A 16,355-nucleotide genomic window follows, 5' to 3' on the forward strand; every position below is an offset into this window, starting at 1 on the left:
TGGGTGCACTTGCACACACAAGCAACAACGTAGCTTCGCCCCTGTGTCCCAGTCTGGTTCACAGAGTCTGTATGAATCTGTTTATACTGATGACAAAAAAAAAAAAAAACTTAGCTATGTCTAAGTAGTTATCTTTGACAAGATGTTATAAAAGATAAATATAGTTTACGTTTGTTTTATATAAAATTGAATAAACCAAAAACTGATAGTATATAAACCGAACCAAACCAAGAGAAATATGATTTTAATATGGTTGTAAACCAAAATATCAAAAAAACCAAATCGAGATTATACCAATATTTAATAAACCAAAAACCGGCATTATATAAACATAACCAAAGTAAAATAGATATCAGTTTAATATGGTATTTAGTTTTTATAAACCAAATTATCATAAAACTGAACCGAGACCAAACTAAAATATGGACTGAATAATCCTATTATGTATGCCTCACTCTATGTAAAGCATGAGTCTCATCCAAGTTATTAAAAGTAATCAAAAAACTTTTAGACGGGCATTTCTCAGTTTTCTTAAGTAAACAAATTAGATTAAGTTGCTTAAAAAAACAAATTAGATTAAGTTGCTTAAAAAAACAATAAACAATAGGGTGCACGTGACCCTGTACCGCCCCAGGAATGTAGGTGACTTTTAGAAACCAAGAATCAGCAATTTACGAACGGATTTTCTAGTTAGAAATTCTCACACTAAAATCGTATTTTCTCTTATGTAAACATCTCGGTAACTAGATTGGTTGAATATTATAAATTTGTAAATTATATTCTTGTTACGTGAAAAAACAGTTTATAAAATGCTTGTATTATATATGATGACTCCTAACAATATATAATTTTGATCTCTTTCAACTGCTAGTGAAACGGATATTTAAATCAGACGTTTCTGTTTTAAAAATCTAAACCGCTTTATCTAACCATTAATATCTAAACCTGCCAGTTACCAAAAAAAAAAATCTAAACCTGCTCCAATAATTTGTTGGTTTTGAAGTCTTTCACTTGCCACCAAAGCTTCCAATATACTATTATTGCATCAGTCAATTATGGAGACAACAACAAGAAGTAATCAATTTTATAAACAGTTTTATTTTATTCATAAGATTTTGCACTATGTTATCGTGAAAAGCACCGTTACTAATTTCTCCACCGGCCATTAGAATAAATGCGCTAATTGGAAACATTTATGTATTCACATCATCTTGGTCGTGTGCCGTGCCGTGTGCGTTAGAGAGAGAGAAAGGCCCGCCCCCACTTATGACCTGTAGCTTATGACTTGCCCCTTCGTATACACAATCTCATCTCTTCCCCTCCAAACTACAATTTTGTCCCTTTCTCATGAACGTTTTTGGTCTATTTCTGGTCCAAGTGGGATTTCCACTATTTTTTGAAGTAGAAATCGAACAATTTTTTTCTGCTTTTTCTTTCGCATCTCATTAGAAAGCAACATGATTTTTTTTTTTAAAAGCATAAAAATTAAAAATTAAAAAAATAGAAGAATTGGTACGTGCGGGAGTTTCAGTTTCCTCTAGGAGGCATTTTGATTTTTTGACACATTAAAAATAAAATTAACGAAAAATTCCTTCTTATTATTCTGGTGAGCCACTATCAAAGATATTTGTAGCAAAAAGTAATGGAGGACACGTAGGGCCTAAGGAACAGACAGATGGTGTGTGGTTAAGAAACTGAGTCTCTCTCTCTCTCTCCTCCATGTCCTAACACCATGTCTCAATACACATTCTCTTCAATACTCATTTTTTTCTTCTAAGTTCTGAGCCATCCTTTATATATGTCATCTCTCTCTATCTTCATTCTTACATGCATTGAGAATTTACATGAAGAGGGAGAGAAAGAAACAGAAACTTGAGGTCAAGGAGGAGAGGAAAATGGAGGTGGCGGTGGTAGTGGAGCAAGTTGATGCGTTGGCTGCAGCAGCGATGGTAGCTGCGGCTGCGGCCGTTGAGGAGGAGGAACTGTGGGGAATGAGGCTCACGGAAGGAGACGTTGTGGTCGACGAGCTGATGACATGGAGCACCGTGTTGCCCTCATGTTGGAACGTGGAGTTTGTTGAGAAAAATTATGGAGTATTGTTCGAAGATGTTGTCTGGGAGGATGATCTTTGGAATCTGAACACTTCCACTTAGCTCCCTCCTCCTTTAGATAACATAAGACAAGATTGAAGTCGTGAGATTCAAGGTTTTTTCAATCGATTCGGTTGTTCGGTTTAAGTTTATATGAACCATATATTGTATTTGTTTTGGTATGGTTTTTTTGAGTTTTTGATCATGTTTTTACTAAAAGAAAATATCCTTAATTCGAGGACTTTTTATCATAGAAAATCAAGTTTGTTTTGGGTTTTGGTTTTTTCTTGGTTTAGTATTAAGTTTTTTTGGTTGGGGGGGGTTTTAAGAACAGGAACAAAGTTAAAAAAAGAACATACATTATGTGCCCTATTAAGGAGTAGTTTTGTAACTGATATCTCATGATTTTCATGAGTTTTAGATTTATATTTTAGCTTATTATGATTATTTTAGGTTGCATTTAGGTCTTTATGTTGCATTTGCATACTCATTTGCATATCATAGGGGTTGGAATGCACATTTAGAAGTTTTGGGCAACATTGGAAAGTTATTGTTGCAAGTCAAATACTTTTGAGTCAAAAATGAAAGAAGGCGAGAATCCAGGGACCGAAGTTGCAAATGCAGAAATTCGGTGGGGTTAAATTGCACAATCAAAAGTTAAGGGGCTAAAGTAAGGATGTTTCTGCAATTTACAAAGTTGTGGGCTCTTTTGTAACAAATCCAAAGTTCGAGGACCTGCTGTGCAAAATGGAAGAAACCACCACTGGAGAAGATCGAGAGCTTCCTCTTCGCCGGACCTGAGTTTGATTCAGCTCACCGGAGGTCGCAGAGAGGAGATAAGCACGGAGACGGCTTGACCTTGAGATTCAGAAGCTGAAGAGATCCCGTAGTGGAAAGCTTGGCGGAGGAGAGACGACGATTGAAGCTTGATGGCTGCGACGGCGAGAAGCACTCCGGAGCTTCAGGACGTGCTGTCACGGCTCGAGCTGAGACCACGACGGTGATTCTGAGCACAGCCACGGAATGATGACGACGACGGCACGTCGAGATGTCGAGAAGAAGAAATGAGGAACTCCACGCGGGTTGAGCAACTCGGGAAGCTGTACCCGCTCGCACCGGAAGAGACGTCAACACCAGTCTCACGCGGGGAAGGACGACGCGGGGAGCTGTACCCGCTCGCATGAACTGAAGGCGTGGCGACGGCTTAACGCGGGGAAGCTTACGCGGGTGGAGCGACGATCCCTACCCCGCGCCGAGACTTATCTTTAATCGAATTTTAATGTTTTTTTAGACTTTTTAATGGGAACCATTAGGTTTACCAAAGACATATAAATACTCTTGTAATCCTAAAGTTAGGATCTATCTTATTTTCTATCTAATCACAAAGAACTTTGAGTTTAAAGATCTAATTTTGATCATTATCTTTTGTGATTGCTTAGATTATATTGATCACTAATCATGATTAACACCAAATCATCATTGATTCTTGGGTTTATCATGATAATTAGTGAGTACTCATCTTTGGATTCATGGGTTAGGGAGATTAAGGGTGATTAAGCTAGATCTAAGGTGTTTTAGTATAGATCCATCTTGTTCCTTGCTAGTAGAGTGATTTTAATGCCATTTTAGAGTTGACCTCTCTAAAGTTGAGCTTTAGGCATTTCATACCCGGAAGGTGTTTGATGAAATGCCTGAACCAACTCTCCTAAGCTTTTAACATTCTTTACCAAAGAGATTTGTTGTTAAAGGTGTTAAGATGACTAGTAGACTTGAGATTAATGATTACTTAGATAACATTCAACCAAAGGAATTTGATGCTTGAGTTATCTAGGTAAATGAGCATTCATCTAGGGATAGAGTTTGCTTAGGATTGTGTCTAGGTCTAAGGTAGATATAGATTGGTTGAAAGTTGACACCTTTAGGTTGAATCTTGATCACCCAAGATCAATTCCCATAGCCCATGAGTTCTCCCATCTTATAAGGTAGAAATCTAGTTTAAAAACATCTCAAAAACTGGTAGCACTTAGATTAAGCATGGTCTTGCATTCTCTTTGCATCATAATCACTTAGAACTGGTTTGACATCCTTTATACTACAACATTTGATTAGGAGCCTTGAAACTCCTAACATCAGTAACCTTGATTTTAGTGGTAGAATTTAGTGGTTTAAGAGACGGTTCATCTAGAGTCGTGGGGTGAACTCGTCTCACGTGGTGAAAAATACAACGCCGATTTAGATTAGATAGCGTATGATCTTTCTAAGTGTTCATGGGTGTTACTAAATCTCGATGTTGTATGTGGGGTCTAAATCTGCATTGAGGTTAAAAATCTTTGTAATCACAATTTGGTTAATGAAAGTTGTAGTTGAGCCCAAAAAAAAAACAAACTCAAAAACGGCTCGCCAAAAATGTAAATAATTAGAGTAAATATTTAATATAAATTATATTTAAAAATAAATATATTAGTTAAATTATGTACGTATTATTGTATTTGAAGACTAAATCTATCATGTTGTCTTGATAAGCAGTTTTGATTTATTTATTTTTTTATGGTGACATCTTATCATTTTTGGTAATTTCTGGATTTGGATGAATCTAAAGAATCTAGTGAGGAAAGAAACTAACTTGTAATTATAGATTAAGTAAATATATATGAGTAATTTTTTTCTGAAATACACATTATTTTAAAAATAAAAACTTTTACATTTTCAATACATTGTTTATTGGTAAAATACAAACTTTAAAAAAGAAATTGTTTTTTTCGAGATGCTATTGGTTAAAAACTTTGGGATATAGTTTATTACAAATTAATATATCAATATTCATTTTTTGAGATAAAGAGAAAATATCTTTTTGTTTCAAATATTTTTGTTAAAAAAAAGTTTTTGATGTGAAAAATGTATTTGGTCACGACTTACCCAAACCGTTACATAATAGTAAAAATAGCTTTTGGTGTGAAAATGTTTTACGCATGAATAAATAACATTAACATCTTTTTTTTTTCAACAAAGGAAACTAAACTAAACAGGTTCCGGTCGCGAAAGCCATCTCGGTAGAACTGAATCAACATAAACCTTAGTAGAAGGCAGGTCTCTAGCACCTCGTGCTAGTTTGTCTGCCATTGTGTTTTGTGCCCTTGGAATATGTTGAATGAAGAAGTTGGAGAAGTAATCCTTACATCGTAGAAACTCTTCCATGTGAGTAGTGAATGCCGGCCATTCTGTTGGTGTAGACACCATCTTCACCAATTGTGAGCAGTCAGTTGCAAACACCACCTCTGAGATATGTAGGGTCTTCATGCACTCCATCGCCCATATCAAAACTTCACATTCTGCAGGTAAAGGTGATAGACTCCTGCGAATAGACATTGCACCCATCATAGTATCAGTGGATCTTTCGTTTCTGTAAAACCATCCTTGTCCTGTGAAGGAATCTTGTTCTCTCCATGCACCATCAACACAACATCGATCTATCCCATGTAAAATAGGGGTTCCAACATGGGAAGACTCCCTTAATGTAGCTTCTTTAGTCTGGGATTCGGCCCATAACACCTCTTCAATTTCCGCAGTGCGGAGAATATAAGGAGGATCCCTAACTTTGTTATTAAAAAATTTATCATTACGATTCTTCCAGATATACCATAAGATCCATGGGAAATAACTCAAATCTGGTTCTTTTGGAAGGCGCCAAAATAAATAATCCATATTGGTAAAAAGAGATTGGGTGGGAAAAACCCCTAGAAGGGAAGGAATGTTAGATAACGCCCATGTTTGTAGTGCCAGAGGACATTCAAAAAGCACATGGTTAACGGATTCTTCCTCTGCGCCACATATATGACACTGTAAATCACACTTAATCCCCCGAGAGCGAAGGTTCTTTGTAACTGGCAAAGTGCCAGAAAGTATTTGCCAGACAAAATGTCTTAATTTAGGTGAACACTTGAGTTTCCACGAATGAGCTAACAATGGTTTAGTGTTAGGCCCCCATTCACAGGCTTGAAAACCTGATTCCGGGAATGATATCTCAGTTCGATACCCTGATTTAACAGTATACCTGCCATGATCCGTAAACTGCCAGCTATATGAATCTGCCTTAGGGTACCGACTAATAGCTAAACCCTGAATAATCCTCACATCATCCTTGTGGATATATGCATTGAGCAAATTCAAGTTCCAAGAAAGATCAAATGGATTGATTAAATCCTCCACCTTAAGAAGTGGATTCAGGTATTGATTTTGAAGTTTTGGGGTTGCTGACCTCGGGCGATGAGCAGGAATCCAGGGATCATTCCATACAGAAATGCTTGAACTTGTACCCACTCTTTTGATTAGCCCTTTATTAACCAGAGATCTAGCTGAAGTAATACTTCTCCATCCATAAGAGGGAGAATATGAGCGTATCGGATCCATTGGATCTGATGTCCTATAATATCTTCCTTTAAAAACCTTCGCAAAAAGGGATTTAGGTTTATCAATAAGCCTCCATAGTTGTTTTGCTAATAAAGCAGTATTAAAATTCTGAATATCTCTGAAACCAATACCCCCTCATTTTTGTCTTTGCACATCTTATCCCATGAAAACCAATGCAAACCTTTTTTATTTCCACTCCCGCCCCACCAAAAATGAGCGACCACACTCGTTAATTTCTTGGTAACCGTTTTGGGTAAACGAAAGCAAGACATCACGTGAGTTGGCATTGGAGATGCCACTGACTTGATTAAAACTTCCTTTCCCCCTTTTGTAACAAAACGTATCGTCCAATTATTTACCTTATTGTTAACCCTTTCGTGAAGATATCCAAAAATTTGTGTTTTTGATCCACCCAGACTCTCCGGAATCCCCAAATACGTCCCCATACCTCCTAATTTGGTAATACCCAGGACCTGTTGGATTTCCAGTCGCACTAGTTCTGGCACCTTATGTCCAAACTGGAGTGATGACTTCTCAAAATTAATTTTCTGCCCCGATGTTCTTTCATAGTCTTTCAGAATCTGTAATACGACCCCACATTCTTGCCTATTAGCTTTGCAGAAAAATAAACTATCATCAGCAAAGAGTAAATGAGAAACTGCAGGACTACCCCGCGCAATTTTTAAACCTGTTAACAACTTATCCTCTTCTCTCTTTCTAATTTTCGAAATTAGCGCCTCAGTACACAAAATAAATAAATAAGGCGATAAAGGATCCCCTTGACGTAACCCTCTATTTGGAACAGTATGTCCTTTTGGCTGACCATTAATTAAAATTTTATATTGTACCGAAGCAACACAAGACATAATTCTGGATACCCATTGTTGTGCAAAACCTAGCTTTAACAACATCGCCTCAATAAAGGACCATTCAACCCTATCATAGGCCTTACTCATATCCGTCTTTATAGCCACAAATTTGTCCTTACATGCCTTATTTGTTCTTAGACCATGAAACATTTCCTGAGCAATCAAAATGTTATCTGAAATCAATCTCCCAGAAACAAAAGCAGACTGCGTTTCCGAGATAATGTTCGGTAATAGTCTTTTCAGACGTTGGCACATTACCTTTGAAATAATTTTGTAACCCACATTACACAAACTAATAGGTCGGAGTTCCATCATTCTAGCTGGCCTTACTGTCTTTGGAATAAGACAGATATTAGTCACATTCAATCCCTCATCCAGAAAACCTGTCCTAAAGAATTCATTCACCATGTCAGTAATATCAGCTTTAATAATCGACCATGATTGCTGAAAAAATAAGGCTGTCATTCCATCTGGTCCTGGAGCCTTTTTCGGATGCATCAAAAACAAAGCTGATCGCACTTCCTCCTAAGTTGCCCAGGAAGTAAGAAAACTATTCTGATCATCAGATATCAATGTTGGTACCGCTTCCAAGAAATCTTCACTATCCGAAGGCGAAGATGTTGAAAAAAGATCATTAAAATAATCTATCGCCACCCCCTCCACTTCTGCCTCCGATGTAACCCAATTACCGTCACCATTATATAGCCCCACAATTTTCTTTTGTATCTGTCGCTGCTTTGTAAGAGCATGATAAAATTTTGTATTCCGATCTCCTTTTGCATGCCACATCGTCCTACTTTTTTGTTCCCAAAACCATTCTTCATCCCTATATGCTTCTTTTAGTTTTCTGGAGACCTCTAGCACCTCCTCATAGGTTTTAGTGTTATCACACTGAATTTCCTCCAAAGCCTTCTGTAGGGTATTTATTTTTTCCTTTTCATATGGGGGATTATTTTTCCTCCAGACTGAAATTTCATGTCTACAATTGGTAATCTTCTCAACAATCCCTGAACTATGTCTGTGATCCCTTGACTTCCATCCCCTCGATATAGTCTCCATGAAACCTTCCTCTCCAATCCACCTCTTATCAAAACGAAATTGTCTCCTTGTCTTAATTCGTTTTTCATCCAAATTTGTGACAATGGGTCTGTGATCCGATCCCACCATTCTCAAATATTCTACATATGCAGAAGGAAAAAGAGAATGCCATTCCGCATTTCCCAATGCACGATCCAATCTACACCGGAAAGTTTGCCCTTGTCTCTTACCACTCCAAGACAATGTATTTCCCAAAGCCGGGAACTCCAACAGACCACAATTTGCAATCATATTATTGAATTGTACAAATGTGGAAGCATGCCGTAACGCACCCCCTTCTCTCTCATGGTTACCCGTAATTTCATTTAAATCTCCAATTATAAACCATGGCTCCTTCCTAGTAATACCAATTCGTGTGAGACGTTCCCAGACATGATCCCTCCTATCTTGAACCGGGTCCCCATATACAAAAGAAATAAAAAAATATTGTTTTCCCTTTATAACTTGTTTCAATATCTATAATTCTATTGCTTGAAAAGATTATGGTCACTGGGAAATCATGGCTATGATAAAGAGCCAGTCCACCACTCCCACCAATCGGGTCCACAGTATGCAAAAATTTATATCCAAAATGAAATTGAAAATTCTGAACAAAGGTGAACTGTTGTTTGGTTTCTGAAAGAAAGAGAAACGCTGGTTTATGTTTGTGCCAAATATCCCTCAAATAACTAATCGTATAATTACTTCCCATCCCACGACAATTCCAACTTAATATTTTCATGACCCGTTGAATTCAACTACGAGAGCTTTTCCTTATTGGCAGAATACATAACTCTCAAACTTGAGATAAAAACCTTTATACCACACTTCAAACTTAATGTTAACCAAATATATCTCAATAATTCTGATGCCACTTTAGAAATCATCCTTAACACCGTATTCTTTAGGTTACCAAACACATAAACAATAGAGCAAAAAAAACAATTCCGTTCAAAGAAAACTCCCAGTGACCCAATACACCAAATATCATTACAATCAACCTCACAGATTCCGTGGCTCGCTACAAATAATACATCCCACTCCAACCAAATCAGTAACAAGATCCTTTCACTCTTATAACCCATCTCAAAACCACCACCGGCCCCAGAGCTTATGGACCTACACCGCATATCCCTGACCACGAAGAAGCTCGCCCATAAAACACCAGACTTGAAGACCAGGACCTCTCCCTCCACTACCTGTGATAGTGGATCCATGGATCCATACCAGCCAGCACTAGACCAGAAATAACCCATAAAATCCAACCTTTTATGAAAGGCAAAACGCCAACTCCACAATAACCCATATACCAAGCTTCTATAAACACCAACTCCACTGCAAACCATAAATGCATTTTCCAATCCCAATTTAGAAACCTTCAACCCAGTCCACATACCATAATAACGGCAACCAGACCTATCAGCAACCAGCTCTAACCCCCAAACCGAGCTTCTACTGATCTCCATAAAGCTCCCACAGCTTGACCAATCCTCAAGCCAAAATCCAGCCCAATTGAGCCACCAACTCCACTGAAACAACATCCAAGTATGTAAAGATATAAACTTAGATGAGAAAGCTTGACTAGCAAACCCCAAAATCCTAGTGAGCAAATATGTAAGAATGAGACATAACTACCCGTGTAACTCACACTCAACAAAAACACCTTATTTAGGCAAAGCAACACATCCCTACGGTTAAAAAAACCAGCATTTTTATTCCATCTCCCTGATATACTCAGAGACAACTCGAATCGAAAAACCATAAACATAAAGACCATAGACTTTTTAAATAAAGCCCTAAACTTATGCATAAATTATAAAGAAAACAACCACGACGGAAACTCTAGTCCTGATCCGGTTTAGGCTTAGCAGAAGCCTTCTTCTGTGGAGCTGTGCCCTTCTCCCCCACCTTACTGAGGTGCTTTGCCATCACCTTCTTCCTTGGAGATGCAAAGCACTGGACCGCCCTCTTCTTCGCATTCCCGCCCATCCCTTCAGCATTACTCTTCCCATTCTTGTTCTTCTGACCCTGACGTCCTTTCTCCCCTGCAAGGAAATTCACATTTTCCTCCATTTGAACATCTTCCCCAAAAGCATTAACATCCTCCACTGTCATCTCCGTATCTGTAGCCTTCATCTCGTCCCCCACTTTTCCTTCCAACTCTTCCTCCTCTCCATCCTCGAACATCTCATACTCCAAACTCCCATCTTCACCGCCCAGACCAGCTACCATCTCCGAAGAACCCCCCTCCACTTCAAGACCAGCCTCGTCCTCCTTCCTCTCCTCCTTTTCCTCACCACCACTAAAGTCTCCGACCTTCTCCATTTTCTTTGTATCAACAACAGCAGGGCCCACTCCAATAGGATCTCTTGTTTGAAGCTCTGAGACCGCCATCACTTCCTTCTGCCCACTAGCACCATCTGTTTGTATCTCTCCAACCATATTCTGATGTACCTCCCCTGAAGCCTTCTCCTCAAACTGAAGAGCCCTACGTGCCTTAGACCCTGGCGTTTCTTTATTTCCACCACTTGTGAAAGCATCAAGCATTAACTTTTGATTTTCCTCCAGATGGGCCCCAACGTCCAGATTACCCAAACCCTTAACTCCATGCGTAGCCATAACATAGCTATCCTGAAGCTCTCTAGGAGGAAGGTAATCCGCCTGTCTGACAAATCGTGATGGTGCTCTCCCTTGCTCTCTGTACCTTCTTCCTGGACCTCCTTTCGCCAAAGTAGCGTGTTTCCCTCCATCATAAGCTATCCCTTTTCCTTTGTAATCATGTTTTCCCCCTGACTGATGATTTTGTCGCCTTGCATCACCCTCAGGAACATTTCCTTTAGGATGAGACTCCACTGCCCCCCTGTAGCTCAGAGCCTTATCTCCCTGATCTGGCTTATCCGATGGGCCCTCATCATCTTCCTCAGATACAGTTTTTGTAGTGGGACACTTTGATTGATCATGCCTCAAGCTCGAGCATATCCGACAGAAGCCATGGAGCCGTTCATACCTCAATGCAATCACCGCCTCTTCCCCACTGTGAAACTCAACGGTCATGGAGAACACTAACGGCTTGAACGCATCCAAGACCACCCGAACTTTCCCTTCATTGATGTCTATATCAGCAGGGAAATATTTAGTATGTAAAAGAGAAGAAGGGAAATATTTCAAAACATTTATTGTCTAACACGTACTTATGTCAGAGATATCTTCCTTGATCGGCTTGTTTATTAATAAAGCTGAAACTGATCAGTTTACAAAAAAAAAAAAAGAAGCTGAAATTGATTTAATCAACATAAGCCATAAATAATCGACTGCATAAGGAAAATGCTTTTACAAATTTCGTACATTTTTACAAAATAGCTATATCATGCATGTAGACATTGACACATTTACCCAGAGCCGAAGAATCAAACTGAATTTCATAAATATTTGCACACATCGTACGTTTTTGAAAAAAAAAAATCTAGACCAAATCGGAACCGAATGAATACTCAAATGTTGAAACATAGTTTATGTATCTAAAATAACTAATTTCTTTAGTTTAACAATAACCAGTTATCCTAACAATCTACTTTTAAACCGAATTCTCCAAAAAGTCAAATTATCCAAATGTCTTTTTATCCAAAATAGTTCAAATTATCTAAATTATCCAATGCTATCTGAAAATTCTGAACTACACAATAACTTTTTTGGAAAAATCTATTTTATCCACAGAAAGTATCTAAATTAACAAAATTACTGTTGCGCGGGTATTTATTTCCACTACATAAACATTTTTTTTTGCAACATTTGTGATATATATATTATAATATTAAAATATTTAACGTATTAAATTATTAAATTTTTTAGAATATAATAATAAGTCATATATCAAAATATGGTAATAATTTATACATCATTGTTAAAATAAATATATTCAGATATGATTTTCTAAATTTGTAAAGATGATTTATTCTATTTTTATAATTATACAATTTTTATTACTAATTTTTCTAAAACGTTCTATATTTTTTTAAACAAAATTTAATCGTAATATCATTAGTTTCTTTTATAATATCTAAGTTTTTTATAAATATTGTTTAGTTTTATTTTTGATAATTATACAATTGTATATCATTTTATTAGTTTTATAAAGGTTGATATAATATATTTAACCACAATAAATAGATAAAATTTTATCGAAGATTATTATTTTTTAAGATATAACTATAGATATTCTTAAATATATTTTAAAATAAGCAAAATTATTTTTAATTTTAATAATAATGTTTAATTAAATAAGATTTCTATTAAAATATTGGTAAAATAATAAAATATACAATATTAATAAATTTTATTTTTAACTTTATTTAAATTTAAAAAATATAAGAAACACCTAGTTAAAATATTCGACAATAGACAAATATTGAGAATCATTTTGAAGAAATAACTAATCAGAGTTGTTCAATGCACCCCAAGTCAAAATAGAGAGGCTAGTTACTCAATAAGTAGGACTTAATTCAAGAAGCTTAATATTGTATTGTAGGTGTTGGGTTGGATGGGATATTATTTGGTGGTCGGATGAGAGGGTATATATGTTGGGTCTGAGCTATGAAATGACCAAGTACACAGCAAAACCAAACTTATAACTATAAACAAAATCAAGGATTTATTCCACTTATCATAGGTTAGACCGTTAGAGTTCGAACTACGACGGCCGTATCAAGACTCAACAGCACGACGTAGTTTCCTCACCTCCTTATTCTTGAAAAGAAGTAAAAACAATGAAATATTTCACCATGTCTTCTTGATTTTCCAGTCAAACGAAATAGAAGCAAAGCAAACTCACTCGTATTTCTGTGAGGAAGACCGATCAATACTCTTTTGTCCTAGCAAAGATTATACTACAGAGAAAGTAAAAAAGCAATGCGACCTGGTCATTTCAAGAAGTTAAATCTACAAATTTTAGTAAAAAAGAAGAAGTTAAATCTGCAAAAGTATGAAGCAGGAAAGTTTTAAAAGGGAAAGTACAGCCTTTTGTGCAGTTATCAATCTGATGTGTTGTTTCAGTGGTTCTGCGGAATCTAATGCACGTAAGGAAAATGTCGCACAGCTCTCTTCGATATTATCTGTGGTTTCCCCAACCTGAGAAACTGAATTATTGTGGTCATGTGGGTCAGCACACTGAATCGCTGAGAACCCTGGCTTTTTAGTATCTAAAGTTTTAAGATCGAATGAATTGTTTTTCAATCCTCATTACCAAGAAATAGAACACAAAAATACATTCTGGTACAATCCCATATGAGACTAACAATATTCACAAGAGAAAGTTCTTTAAAGATCTCTAGTGAAACTACAGTGGTCAAGAACATTGAGAAGAGATAGTGCAATGGATGAATAAAAGTACCGTAGTCCCGGCATGTTTATCCAAAACGACATAAGAAGAGTCAGTCACAGAAATAATCCGCGACTTCCAGTCAATTTCATAACACCCGATACAATCCATCATGTGTGCAGTGAATATTATCACCAAAGCTTTCCAATTTCTAAACAGTTTTCTAACAGTGTACCTTGGGGAACGTTTTGGTTGAACGTGCACACGCAAGTAAGTTCCAGCTTCAACATACTGATTAGCATGAGAGATACAAAACGTTTTCTGAGCTTCGCTAACAATTTTTCTTTTGATAGAAGATCTCTTACGCAGTACTGAAGGAGAGGTTACTTCTTTAAAGAGTTTAACTTGCTAAGGAGTCGCAGTGGGTGGAGGTTTAGGGCATACAAGAGCGTAAAGACAGCTCCAAATCGATATATATTAGGTGATTCATCAGTTAAAATGTTTTCATAAACGGAGCCGGCTTTATAGGAAAAAGTTCTTATAATAGTCGATAACAAGGTTGTGACTTCTCTTTTAATATATAAGATATTAAAAACGGAACTGAAATTAATTAGACCTGAAACTTTCTCTAAATCAGCCGATTTCCAATTTTATTGTTCGAAACGAATTGAAAACCTAAATAACCAATGATAAACAAAATTGAAATTCATAAATAACCAAAAAAACATAAATATATAAAAAAATTGAAAACTGAACCCAAAATCATAATGCCCAGAGCTACTTGTATCTTCAAAATTGAACACAAAAAAGAGAACATCATACTTAAGAAAAGTTTCAGTCCACCTTTTTAGAAAATATGGAATGTTTTTCTTAATGAGAATTACAATTTTTATTCAAATTTTGTTATCTTCGGTTGGTAGTCCTTTTTTCTGTTTCCGTTCTTTTTGTAAATGTCCCGACCGGAGATGCACAAGTACAAATCTACGTTTCGTGAAAACGGAAGCAGGTACGTGGAAACATAAGCGGGTACGTGGAAGCGGAAGCGTATAGAAGCGCAGAAGCGAGATTTTTTAAAAAATTCGGAAGCGGGTACGTGTTGGAAGCGTATCCATATATATATACATATATAAGAATTTGTTTAAAATCTAGAACTAAAAATTATATGATTTAAATTTAAAATAAAGCATTTATTCATTTATAATAATTTTGAAATGATTTCATATTAAGACTGTGAAAATACATATAAATACACATAAATTATTATATTAATTATTTATAATACTTTATAATTAGTTGACATGATATATTTGAATATATGATTTATCTTTAATAAGGACTTCAATGCATAAATATAATTTACAGTATTAATTTTAATATTTGTATATTTCTATTCTCTCTATTCAATACTATTATATTTGGATTTCATATAAATTAAAAACTATAATTTTATATTTTTATTGATATAAGACATTGTATTTCTTTGTAAGAACGGAAGTGTGATTCCAAAACGGAATCGTAAGCTTCCAACGTGTTTTTAAAGAGAAAATTTTAGAAGCGTTTTGGAAGCGAAATTCCGTAAGCTTCCACAAGGTTCTGATTTTGATTCCGGTTTCGAAGCGAGAATCGGACATCCGATGAAGCTTCCGTGCAACGTAGGTACAAATAGCTTACAAGTACAAAAAGATTTCACTGTCTAAATTTTTTTAAACAGAAATATTTTATTTTCCTTCAGACTTCAAGATATTTAGCTACAGTCTGAACATCTTTACCCCCTCTTCTGCTTCATAGAGCGTCCACCTTAGCGAATTTTTTTTTTCCGAAAGATGAAATGTGGCATTACAATAAAAAAATAATTAGTCTATATACAATATAAGAAAAATAGATAATAATTAAATATACAATATAAGAAATATAAATACTACATTTAACATCTATCGTAATATTACTATTTAATATAAAAACAAAAAATTAGAATTAGTAAATATACAAAAGAAGATTAAATAAATGCTAAGTAAATATACAAGATACTAAAAACGGAACATTTATGTCTGATTGAGTTTTCAAAGCAAAAACGCAACCATACATATTCATGTTTTATGGAATAGATTGACATGTTATTAGGGTGTACACATCAGCGAAAAAACTTCTTCCAAAAGATGCCACATGACATTATTATTTTTTTGGTAAGTGTCTATAATGTAATATTAACATTTCATATAAAAAGGTAAATAAATAAATTCGAAAATTAGAATATGAAAATATACAATATAAGAAAATGTACAATATTACATTTTTTACATTTAGTTTTACAAAAAAGTTAAATAAATAAACTTGAAAATTAAAATAAGAAAATATACAATATAAGAAATGGTAATATTAAGTTAAATAAATAAAATACAAAATTAGAATAAGAAAATATACAATATAAGAAAATATTAAAAATATAAACGTATTTTTAATATATGAAATAGAGATTGCTTATTTTTGGCTTATTTCGGTCAAAATTATTATTTTCGGTCATATGATTTAATGAGTCACGTGACTTCTTTTGAAAAAAAATATTAGTATCTTAACATGGACAGTCTTCTTTATAAAATT

The 16,355-nt window shown here is 35.5% G+C and overlaps 2 protein-coding genes across 2 annotated transcripts; one reads left to right on the top strand and one right to left on the bottom strand.

Moving 5' to 3' along the window:
• Positions 1-1,605: 1,605 nt before the first annotated feature.
• BNAA09G54510D lies at positions 1,606-3,492 on the top strand. Its single transcript, XM_013786665.3, has one exon. The coding sequence runs from the start codon at positions 1,845-1,847 to the stop codon at positions 2,151-2,153; it is 309 nt and encodes a 102-aa protein (XP_013642119.1). The 5' UTR covers positions 1,606-1,844; the 3' UTR covers positions 2,154-3,492.
• A 6,793-nt stretch (positions 3,493-10,285) lies between these two features.
• Positions 10,286-11,497, bottom strand: LOC106350009. The gene has a single exon (XM_013789954.1). It carries the CDS (start codon positions 11,495-11,497, stop codon positions 10,286-10,288), a length of 1,212 nt encoding a protein of 403 aa, XP_013645408.1.
• Positions 11,498-16,355: the final 4,858 nt, after the last annotated feature.

Source organism: Brassica napus, chromosome A9, assembly GCF_020379485.1.
Source record: "Brassica napus cultivar Da-Ae chromosome A9, Da-Ae, whole genome shotgun sequence".
Lineage (NCBI taxonomy): Eukaryota > Viridiplantae > Streptophyta > Magnoliopsida > Brassicales > Brassicaceae > Brassica > Brassica napus.